Source organism: Camelus dromedarius, chromosome 7 (assembly GCF_036321535.1).
Source record: "Camelus dromedarius isolate mCamDro1 chromosome 7, mCamDro1.pat, whole genome shotgun sequence".
Lineage (NCBI taxonomy): Eukaryota > Metazoa > Chordata > Mammalia > Artiodactyla > Camelidae > Camelus > Camelus dromedarius.
Window position 1 is genome coordinate 36,367,650 of NC_087442.1, and position 12,346 is coordinate 36,379,995.

At 44.0% G+C, this 12,346-nt stretch overlaps 1 protein-coding gene across 1 annotated transcript in view; it reads left to right on the forward strand.

Moving 5' to 3' along the window:
• Positions 1-4,720: 4,720 nt before the first annotated feature.
• AOAH (acyloxyacyl hydrolase) overlaps positions 4,721-12,346 on the forward strand; it is a 153,854-nt gene continuing 146,228 nt past the window's right edge. The window contains exons 1-2 of the mRNA XM_064487443.1: positions 4,721-4,941; positions 5,066-5,237. Coding sequence (XP_064343513.1) covers positions 5,114-5,237 — 124 coding nt within the window. The 5' untranslated portion in view covers positions 4,721-4,941; positions 5,066-5,113. The remainder of the gene's footprint in view (positions 4,942-5,065; positions 5,238-12,346) is intronic.

Genomic DNA, 12,346 nt, shown 5'->3' on the forward strand with positions numbered 1-12,346 from the left:
TCATGTGTATTTATGTATAATATACATGGTAGACAGTTACCTCCCAATGTTCTATTTTTCCTTCTGCATAGAACACTGATTTTTAGCTGAGCACATTGACATCAGAATAAAGACCACCTTCCTCAGCTTCCTTTAGTTGGGAGTGGCCATATGACTATTTCCCAGCATCCCTTGTAGCCAGGTGTGGTCACTGAGATGTATGCAGAAATACTGGGGGAGATTTGGGAAGAAGCTCTTTATAAGAAAGATGTGGGTTCCACTAGCATTCTTATACTTTCTTCTACTGCTGGCCTGGAACATAGACATGATGGCTGGAGTTCTGGTAGCCATTTTAGACCTTTAGCTGATCTGGAGGATGTAAGTCAGTTCTCAGATAGAAAGACAGAAAATTAGAAGCTTAGGTGCCTGAAGACACCATGGGACTACCATAACAGCCCTCCCTAAACTGCCTATCCCTCAGCGTCTTTTATCTAAAAATGAATAAATGAGCTCTGAGCTTATTTCAGCTATGCTTATTTTATATGCATTCAAACTCAACTTTACACTTTGGAGAGCTAGGTAAAAGTAGTTTAAGCCCACTTCCCCTAATCTATAGTAATATGGAAATCTATAGCATACGAGAATGACTCTATAGCATCTGAGCATCCGAAGCCCTCCCCAAGATACCCGTGAATCCCTAAGCATGTCATAGCCTGGTCCCTCTGCCTATGCACTTGTTACTACCTGTGCCTCCTTAGCTCTGCCTTGCTCTGAAACTCATTTTCCTCATCAATTTCCATGAAAATCCATTCAGGATCCAGGCAAAGTATCATCTCTCACATAGCACAGCAAACAACTTACTCATCTGTATCAGAACTTCCGATTGGCTCAGGTCTTTTTGCCGCCTCACCTCCCTTCTGTCTTGGCTCTTTAGCCAGGAAGATCCCAACGTCTCATCTGTCCCTGCTTCTCCCTTGTCTGCTCCTACTCCTTTCCTTTTGCATTGTGTCCAAATACTTCTGCCTTGCTTCTAAAAAGCAACTCACTCGCCAGAGTTCCTTTTCCCAAGTTTACTATCAGGTGCCCAGCAGACAAAAGAAGTTCTATTTAATAGCATTTGCTGTCCTTAGAAGGCAATTGTAGTTAGAAATGGCACACCTCTACCAGCGAGTGTGAATGTATCTCTAAAAATCTTAACTTCAGAGCAGAGTGCACGAATGAGTGCGTGGGGTTTGTGGGAAGTGGAAAAGAAGTGTTGGAGCACAGATCTCATTGTGTGCCTGGGTCATGCTGCACCGCTGCCATCAATACGTTGTTAGCTCACTGAGGATCACTGGCTTATTTCCTGGAGGGTGTCTCTTCCTGCTGGAAGCTACCTTGGGAGATGGATTCCTGAGTTTTCACATTTTCTCCCTTCCTGAGGTTACTTCCCACCAGTGATAGTATCCATGCCTGGCCGCTTCTCGGGGGTGTTCTGAATTTCTACTTTATATCTACTTAAGTGAATTATTAAAACGGAAATCCCTTTAAATATACAAAATAAAACATGTTAAAATTCCAATACTTGAGAAGGATAGTGTTAATTCATTGTTAGCTTTAAATTTACCTACCATTTACTGTTGGTTTTTTTAAATTTTCCGCTCAATGTTGTCTCTAACCTTCATAACTTCCCTACAGTATTGTTATCATATACCCCATTTCATAGTTAAATAAACTGATACCCAGTGAGGTGAATCAGCTTGCCCAAGGACACACAGCTGTTAAGTGCTAAAACCGTGATGAAGATGAAGGTTCCCTGATTCTAAGCCTGGAACTCTTAACTAGCCCTTGTCATGTATTAACTCATCGTTTCCATGCAGAGAGCAGAGACAGGCTTGGGCGGAGGCAGAATAAATGAGCTCTGACTGAGGAGGAGGGGTCAGCCGAGGATCTGGACTCGGTGGGTGGGAAGCAAGGGCCGCCGCAGAGAGTCCTGGGAAGCCGGAAGCACCCGGAGGGATCCGCGGTGTCCGAGGGCGGAGGCGTCTGAGAGGAGCGGCGCTTTCCAGCCGGCGCCAGCTTTTGCGGTGTCTCCTGTTAGCCAGGTCTTTTTTTCTTTCTTTCTTTATTAAGAAACTTGCTGTGAGTGAGATGGCTGAGGCCAATGCAGGTCGAAAAATAATCGGAAAGCACAGGCAGACAGAACAAGCCAGAACCACGGGTGGAACATTCGGGAATTATAAGCTCTCTGGCGTCTGCAGCGGAGGGACAGACTGTGGTCTGAATCGCAACTCCCTGAGTGAAGTAAGTATCAAAGTGCTTCAGGAAAGAAAGCTCATTTTCCGAAAGTAGATGTTGAGAGAATCAGAACTGGAGCATCCGACAGCAGGGGTCCGTCCTTAAGGGACACTGTGCAGAGTCCAGCTAGTTGTTATAAGCCACAGGTAGGTCCAGGGATTTCCAGCAAGTTGTGCAGAGATCCTAAGTCGTTTGCACTCAATGCTCAATGAACACAGGCAGCCCTGTTGAGGGAGTTGAGACCAGGCAGTCTGAGGGACGCCTGTGCAAACAGGAGGCGCCTTCCGCCTCGGTGCCCGGAGGGCGGATTTATTTAGTGGTGTGTGGGCACACGTGCTCACTTCAGCATCAATTAGCAAAATCACTTCCTGATTTCTGTGCTTCTCTTTTGATACTGCCAAGTAAGAACTCACCCTTCAAGCATGAAAATAACTTCCGTTTAGGGAAAACCTACTGTATGTCGAATACTACCATGACATTTCTCTACAGCTGAGGAATCTCAGTTCTGGAAATTGTCAGGAACTGACTCGGTGCTGCACATCTAAGCCCGGGACTCCCAGTGCAGCCAGCCCTGAAGCCGGAGCACACTAGGCTGTCTCAGGACCACCTTCCCTGGGGTGCTTGTGGGTGGAGCTGCCTGAGTCGCGCACTTATGACCAAGGGCCTCAAACTTGCACGCAGCTTTATGCTGAAAAATTCCTCTCACCCTGAAAAGTTCTAGTCCTGCTCACAGCTAAAGACCTACACCAGGAGAACCCCAGGGGGCCCAGAACCTGTGCCAACTGCTCTTCTGGAAGCTGTGTGAAGATTCTTCACCCACCTACAAGTTAGCAAACTAGACTATGTGTTCCTGGAGGGCTGCCCGGCACTCAGAAGGTGTTCAGTAAATGCAGCCTATGTCATTTTTCCTATATATTGGCCTGCAACTACCACGAGTGTCTTAGAATTCTCTCGAAGTCTGGCGTGGGGTGCAGATTTCATCACACTCCTGCTGGGATAATAACCAAAGCTTTGATTTACTAAGCACTTCTTGCTGGGCACTCTGCTTTACAGTTTGGATACATCATCTATTTTAGTCCTCCCAGCAAACCCTGTAAGGCAGATATTCTTATCCCTATATAAATGAGGAAACTAAAGTGTAGAAAAGTTACATCACTAGTCTAACACATTACTCAGAAGTGAACAATGGATAGAATAGTTGAATATGAGTCTTTTTGTTTTTGTGGTCTGTACTCTTAATAGCTCTATTATCCTGCCTCCCCAGGAATTCTCTGGAATTTCTCTAGGCTCTGATCCCTGTGGTGGCCCTAGTGATGTCCAGAGCTTCCCTTGGCCGCAGGGTCAGAGACCTTGTGAACCAGCAGCTCAGCCTCTAAGGAAGCCACAGGCCCCTGGTGACCAAGAACATCCATAGGGTTCATCGGCCTGACCAGTGTTGAGGGCTTAAGTAAGGAAACACCCTGATGTGTGTTATCTTTGCCACAGATTCAGAGATTCCACAAATTGGGATTTGTTAAGCTCATGATTACACAAGAAATCTTCAAACCATCAAAATGGGTATTTCCTACATCCTGGAAGAACGCAACTCTAAAATTGTACCTCCTACTTAAAATGCTATTCCTTAAGTAAATGCAGGAGGAAGAGGAGGAGAGGAAGAACTCTTTACCAATTTTGATAGCTTTTATAATACTTCATAAAGTTCATAATAAGCTTTCCTCAGAGCCTGAACAGGGAGAATACAAATTGCATGATCTCCCAGACTTATCTCGATGGTGGTGCTTTGCCCCCTTGTCTCATCTGAAAATGGCATGTGACTTGTTCTATTCTATTTCAGAACTAAGCATTAGGTTATATGTCTTTTCTCTAGCTATGACCCGGTTCAGTTTTTGTTTTTTATTTTGTTTTGTTTTACTTAGAAAAATAGCTTTCAGTTCTCATCTTCAAAACAGAAAATCAGTCTCTTAAAAATGAACAGATCATTCACAGGTGAGGAATGTAAACACTTTGGAATTCTGGAGAAAAGACGTGCTTCGTGCACAGCTAAGTAAATATGAATTGCTTAATTTTGGCACATCTTTTTTCTTATTAGATTGAAAATCCAGCCATTCTGACTGCCTGTTACCATCTGCTTGTTCCTTTTCTGAACACCGACGAAAGGCCTTGGGGAAGATTGACCCTTCAAGGAATAATCCAGCTTCTCCAGGGGAAAATAACTACTTGACCAGAATACTCTTTAGCAACAAAAAAGGAGCTCCACCTGACCCTCTAATAAAACTGTTTGGAGCAGGACTAAACAACGTCTGAATATAACGGATTATAATTTCTACAGTATGTGAACACTTGCTGATCAAATTGCTGAAGGGCTGTGTGTTTGTAGTTGAGGTTTTCTTCTGCAGTTTTACTTTTAGTTTAGTTTTGTTTTGCAAGAACAAAAGAGGAAGGGCTGCCTAACCAGCCCGCGAGACGATTCCGGCAAGCCTGGTGTTTCCTGAGGTTCACGGCTGCTGACTTCAGCCGGCAGGCACAGAAGTGCATGTTACTGCCGCTGCTGCAAACTGGGTTTTTCCTCTTCCTGTAGTTTGTAGTTTAGAAGAACTGCACATCGGGGACTCCTCCAGCTCCTCCAGACCCGGCCCCGTCCAGCTCTCTCTCAGGGTCCTGCAAGAACCTGTGAGAAGTGGGTCTGTGAGTGTTTTCGTGTGTTTATTCCCTCGTTGAAAAGTGTGTATGTGAGTGGTGTGTGTCAGAGAACTCAAGAGAGGGGAGAAAGACTGATCGATTCTTTGGCCTCAACTTCTGCATCCCGTAGTCGGCAGCTCTGTCTCCAGGCTGGTGTGTCCTGGCGCAGAGCTCCGGGATGAAGTCTCCCTGGAAAATCCTTATGGCGGCTCCTGTGTTCTTTCTTCTGAACCTTCACACCTCAGCCTCCCCAGCCTATGATGACCACCCCAGCAGACATTCCAAAAGCCATGCCTGTATAGGTACGTAAATATTCTGAATCCTTTTTATGTGGACTTAATGGGGTCAGATACTTAGCTTGCACAGTAAATCACCTATTCAATGACAGTAGTAGCTGTAAGATTCTAAGGAAGACACCCAGTAATCTCACCAGCAAAGAAAAATTGTGAGTCTTGGAGGGAGTGTTCACACTGTATGCACGTATGTGTGTTTTAGAAGTGTGTGCTATATAGTTGCTAGTTTGAATTAGTCATAAGAGTCTTCCACCTCATTGGTGATTGGAATTTCTTCCCCCTGGATGGGCAGCTATAAGAGCCTGAGATTCTTACTGCCTTACAGGACAGTAGGCAGCATTGCACAGTGGAGAGGGAAGGGACTTTGACCTGTGAATTGCTTCCACCCCTCCCCCCTCTGCTCCATCCCTTACTGTCTGTGAAACTTTGAGCAACTTACTTAACATTTCCATGCCTCTGTGTCTCATTGCTGAAACAAGGCTTATAGGACACACTTCATAGGGATGTTGTAAGAATTGAGCTCATGTGTGTAAATTTATGGAATTTGCACACAGTAAGGATTCAACCATCTTAGTTTCCTTCTTTCTGTCAAGGAGTCCAGAGTTGGCAATAATAGAACAGTCACCTGGAAACACTGAACATTGATGGAGATATGGCTTTTCACTTATATTTTATTGAAATTTTTTATTTTCAAATTGTTGCTCTTGTTGTTGTCTGTTTAGGTTGTTTGGTTTTTTTTGAGAGGAGTAAAAGTAGGGTAAGAGCTCTGATATTCACATTGTACCTGGAGCTTCCAGAACAGTGCCAGGCCTTTCAGTGGATCAGTCCGTGGAGACAAGGAGTCTCAGAAGTCTGAGTAGCATGTATTTAATGAGTAGATTTCAAAATAGAATCCTGGTTTACGAAGCCAGAAAAGAAACTTGAGGGATAAGTGTGATGGCCATCTCTTACAAATGGAAAATTTGGACACAGATTATGACACAAGGAAATTATTTCTGGAGACAGTACAAGAAACTATCTAAACTAGTCCTATTTCCTGAAAAAAACATGATTTATATATTTATAATGACCATGACATGTCATTATACATATTAAGTAACACATGTCTGGTTCCAAACTCTCCTTTTAAATTAAAACCTTAAGACCCAGACTCTCTGCAAATCTGTTCTCTATAGGTCCAGAAGCAGAGATCTGTGGCCCCACTGGAACCATTCCTGAGAGGTCATCCTATTTAGTTTCATTAAATAATAATTTACCACCATTTTATTTTCTCAAAACAAATTCCTAAAGCCTGTCAAATGGAAATACGCTTGATAAAGTGAAATCAGCTCTACTTCTAGGATGGTTGCAAATGAAATATTTAGAATTAGGTAAGTCGTCTAGACCTCCATCTTTATGAAGTAGACATGAGATACTCATTCCTGCCCCTGTGTCATTCCCAATGAGGCATAGAGAGTTAGAAGAAGGTGTTGAGGGGATTCCAGGATGGGATTGTTCAGATTATCTTATTACTGCATAACAAATTCTAAAATAACAGTTTTGTTATCTCACGACTTTGTGGGTCAAGTATTTTTCACAGTCTGGCTGGTGATTCTTCTGCTCCATGTAAGGTTGACTAAGGTCACTAGGGATGGATCTGGAATGAGCTAAGACAACTTCCCACATGTTTGGCACATTGGGGAGGGAGCTGGCTACAAGGCTGGCTCAGCTGGGAATGTCTGTCAGAGCTTTTACACTTGGCCTGTCCAGCAGAGCAGTCTCAATGCAGTAGGACTTCCTGCATGGTAGCTCAGAGATCCCAAAAAGAGAGAGTTCAAAAGACAAGAACTAGAAGCTGCCAATCTCTCAAGGCTTGGGTCTGGAAAGTGGCACAGCATCACTTCTGCCATCTTGTATTGGTTAAAGCAGTCATCTTGTATTGGTTAAAGCACTTCTGCCATCTTGTATTGGTTAAAGCAGTCCCTCCACTCAGACTCAAGGGGAGGGGACATGGATCCCTCCTTTTGATGTGGAGTATCGAGGCATTTGTGGCCACCCAGGTTCATTCAGGTTGCCCGTACAAATATTCCATGGCCCCGAGAGCTCAAGAGAGTCTGTTCTGATTAGGTCTGATAATGATTTAGCACCCGTTTCCCACCACTGCACAAGTTCTAGAGAACTCTGCCTGAATAACTTGTCCAGCTGTCATCATCATAACAAGAAAGGTGATGCAAGAAGACTCCATCATGTGATCCACATTTGCTAAGTGCTGTGTGCTGAGCTGGGTGCCGCAGGTGGTTTGAACAGGTGTCTTTCTGTTTAAAGGTGGCTTCTTGGGGAAACGGACTCAGAAATTTGTGTGTATGAGTTCATTGAGGTGAGCTCTTGGGGAAAACACCTGTGAGGGAGTGAAGGCAGCAGAGGTGGGCAGGAGAGGGTGTGCAGTGCTGTAGCCACACAAAAAAGGGGGGAGGGCTTCAGCCAATGCCTTGGAAAGCTCTGGAGCTGAAATGACTCTTTAGAGCCCCCCTGAAGTGGGTCCAGACCTTGGAAGCCCCATCCTGAACAGTCACAGGGTGTGAACTGACCCACGGGGGAAAGTGCCCCCTTGTAGAAGCAGTGCATGGAGATGGACTCTGGGGTGCGCGCTCTGCACCAGCACCCCCAGCAGCTGGAGGGGAGTTTGTCTCCTGAAAGAGGAACTGGGGGTGCCCTTACTCTCAGGTCAGATGTCGAAGTGCCTCAGGAAGCAGTGAGGTAAGCTCACTCACAGCTGGCAGTAAGAAGAGCCTCACAGGGAGGGTGGGATGAGAGACGAAATTACCAAATTAACAGCTGGGCTTCTGTTAACCTCAGCAACCTTCAGACGAAAAGCAGGACTGTATGCCTTCAGATTCATTGGCCCCCATTGTCCAGAGTTTGCACGTAGTAGTTCAGCCCACGCAGAGATGGACTCTCTTTTCGCTGCCAATCCACCTTCCCGGTGGAGACAATCTCGGCCAAGACTAAGAGGAAGGTGGGAGGGAGGGGAGCTCACAGGGCACATGTGGCTGCCAGGGGTTGTGGAGGGAGAGGGCAGCTGTCACAGAAGTGGGGATTGTTGTGACTGGAGAGCTACATAGAAGTTCCTGAGTGGCTGAGCCCACAGCCCCATCATAAACAAACAACTCCAGCTCCTATGCCAAGAGGAGCCTTTGCGGTGGGAAACCAACCAGCAGACCTGAAGGGCGTGGCCTTGAACATATTCCAGAATCAGAACTGTGCAAAGCCCAGATGGCCTCTTTCCCAATTTGCTGTAATTCCTTTGCACTGAACTATACATCCCATTTGATCACTCAGCAAACGCTGATTCTACTGTGCATGAACAGGCAGTGCCTCTTTCTGCTACTTTTCAAATGTTATGAAATCAATAATAAGCCATGTTCATTTTTGCAAAACATCATTTTCTTCACATGGGTGATTTAAGGGCAAAGTAATCCTTATGTTTCTAAGTCATTGACCTTTAAATTAATTCTTTGAGTTTTGAGGGTTTTTTTTTAAAGCCCTGTTTGGTGCTCAGGAAGCTTTTATAAAGGTTTTTTGTTGTTTTTTTTTTTTTTATTTAACAAAGACCTTTTTTCCCTCATTCATGTTTGGTTAAATATATAAAATGCCTTCAGAGTCTGTTAAACCCCACCTCCCCAACCACACACCACACGCAGAGTGGTCAGAGATGACTTTACAGTTTGAATGATAAAGAGGAAGAAGTGGCCCTATGGTTTCTAGCCAAGGTAAATGGTAAAATGATAGTGTCACTGACAAAAACAGGAAAGGTTTAGACAGAGCCAGCAGTGAAGGCTGAAAATTTATGATCGTAACTTACATATACAGAAATTGCATTTTCTCTGTTTCTCTCTACCTGAACACTTGTTCATAAGCCACCACCATGGCCGCTGACATTTCATCTTTCCACTTAATGTGCATAGATTTCGTCTGCTCTGGGTAACTCAGGGCCCTCCTCCTTCCCCCGCTCTCTGAGGGTTGGTCTCAGTTCTCCAGGAGGGCATGTGTATCACCCTGACGCTTCCAGTCCGCGGACGTCAGAGCTCCCACACTGGGTGTTGTGGTGGGTGCAGCTCTTGGGCTGGTCTCCACAGAGTCCACGCTCACTCCCTGCTGAGCTGCTGCTCACTTCCACCCTCGCGGGCCCTGCAGACCCCTCTAGGTGAAGCCGGATGCCCACTGGTTCCCAGCTGCAGCCAGAGCCCTCTGCACTTGTCCCTCACTTTTCACACTCCCTCTCTACTTAGTTCCCTACTGTTAGTTTTAGATCATCATAGAATTTAACCCCAACCTTGGCACAGAGGGTGGGTTTCTTTCTGATCATCTCAGTTTTCACTAAATTCACATTTGCCTTTTTTTTTTTTTTCTGGATTGTTTTGGGGTCACAGCTCTGAAGAGAAGGACCACAAAAACCCTCTAGACACATACCCACAACTCGGGGGAAGAGTCACAAAGTGAGCAAAACTGAAAGAATCCAAGTAGACAGTATGCTTTTCTTTAAGAAGAAAGTGAATAAATTTTTTTTTGAGGGAAGAAGGGCAATAAACTACATCATAGTTTAAATGTACTATGACAAAGAGGAAAAAAGAAAAAGAATGTTGCAAAGCATTATGCAGAGTAAAATCCCCACAGAGTTATAATGTGCTCATCTCTCTATTTATATAGTTGTCTTCCCAGATAGGATGAACAGCAAAGTGCTAATAGTGGTTGCATGATTATCTTCAAGTGATGAGGTTACAAATGACATTTCTTTTCAGTGCATTCCTGAATTTCCCACATTTTCCAGATAAGCTTAAGACATGGTGGTTTAAAGCAAGAGAGCTTGGGCTCTGAGGACAGACTGCCTGGGTTTGAATCCGGGCTCTGCCACTCTGTACGAATGTGACATTAAGGGCACAGCTTCACCCTCTGCACCTTATGTCCCCTGAATGTAAGGTGAGAATTACACGGGACTTGCATCCTAGGGTGGTGTGGAGGGCTAATGAGTAAATACACAGGAAGAACTTAGAACTATGCTTGGTACAGATTAAGTACCCAGAGGGGTTGTGGTTATATATTATTTTGGAAATCAGGGGAAAAAATATTGAAAATATGCTATAGAAGTCCTGAAATTAAACCAATCATAAGGCAAAGGGGCCTGAGTAAACTGAATGATTACATGCCGATCTTGTGTAAATACAAATTCTCTAATCTTGGATATCTTAAGGGAAGATTTACTTAGAAAAAAGATTTCCTACTGCATTAGCTTTCTATTGCTGGGTTATCAATTGCCACACATGCAGCAATTTAGAGCAACATAAATTTATTATGTCACGGATTCTGCACATCAGAAGTCTGTAAATAACACACCTTGGTTCTCTGCTTAGAATTTTCCAAGGCCAAAATCAAGATGTCAGTGGGGCTGCAAGATAATTTAGACTCAGGTTCTCTTGCAAGCTCACTGGTTGTTGACAGAATTCAGTTTCTTGGATTTGCAGGGCTGAGGTCCCACGTGCATGCTAGCTGTCAGCTCTTAGAGGCTGCCCCTCTCCAAAAGAAGTTAACAACACAGCTGTTCCTTCCTTAAGAACAGCTGGAGATGAGGCATTATGCTGTACATCAGAAATTGACACATTGTAAACTGAGTAGACTTAAATTAAAAAAAAAAAAAAAGCTGCTGGAGAGATCTCTCTACGTTTAAAGGGCTTGCATGATTAATGCAGAGTCCACCCAGGATAGCCTTGATGAACTCAAAATAAGCCAACTAGAGTCCTTACTTACATATGTAAATTCCCCCTTACCATACTTCTCATAGACAATAATATAATCATGGAAGTGACATCCAATCCCATTCACAGGCTCTGCCCTCACTCGGGAGGAGATGAAATAAGGCCTCTATATCAAGAGGCAGAAATCTAATCATTCCGCCCACCACTCATAGAAATGCTTAAAAAAGAAAAAGTCTTCAAACTAAACCCCAGATAATGTTGCAAACGAGAATTTATGTGATTTAGTCCCAAAGTGATTCACCCAATAGGCATGGATATATAATGGAAATTAATAGATGAAGAATAAGTTGTGAGTTGAATGGTTTTTGTTTTGTTTTGTTTTGTTTTGTTTCTGAGGGGAGGGGGTCGCTATTCCAGCTTTTTCTCCTGGCCTTCACACTCAGAATCTGGAAAGGAAAACAAATTACTCCACTGCCATACTGTTTCTCTCGTAAATGAGTTGTTTATCAATGTGAGTACAGAGGACAAAGTCCCTGTCTGAATCTTCCTCTGGACAAAGCCCATCTTTTAAAGTATGACTCTCACGATAACAAAACTCAAATGCAAATTGCACAGATTAGCTTGCCCTTTATTTTATTAACATAAACCCCAGGTTCTTTCTGATAAAAACGAATGCAGGAGGGAATTCTGTTGATGGTGGTGTGAGGGGTTGATGAGTCCTCTGTGCAAAAGGCCAAGCATAAAACTGGACAGACTATCACAAGCAACCAACTCAGGGCACTAAAATTCAACCAGTGGCACACAAAGAACTGAAGAGTGTTTATTCTTGAAAAACAGCTTTAACTTCATGAAGAACAGTGAGACTCTGACCTTTTTGCCTGAGGCTGCTCCATCTACCCTTGCCTCAGCTTAGTTAGTGAGAACAGTGGTTTCAATCACTGTGGAAGTGTCTGCATAAACCAGCAGGTCTACCGCTAATGGGGCAGACTTGATTCAATCAGGATTCAGAGATCCCTGGCTTTGTTGGCTAAGTGATGGACTCCGTTGGAAATTAACAAAGAGAACCTGCAGCTTTGCCAGCTCCAGGTTTTGGCCCTCAACAGGACAATGAAGATTAGCCAGAAATTTAACAGAGAGACCCTGGTAATGTGAGCATCATAGAAGGGCTAAGATAAGGTCTCCATATACCCTGATGGATTGGAAAATTATGCATGTGTTGGGAAGACCTGAAAGTGCCCAAGAAAAGTGAAAATCAAGGGAGACTTGAGAACTAGCTACAACTTTGAATGTACTCTCCAACCCATTTGAATGCATTCCCTTTATTTCATAAAAAATAAGAGGAAGGAATACTTCCCAGGTCATTCTATGTTTTATGCTAATGCCAAATCC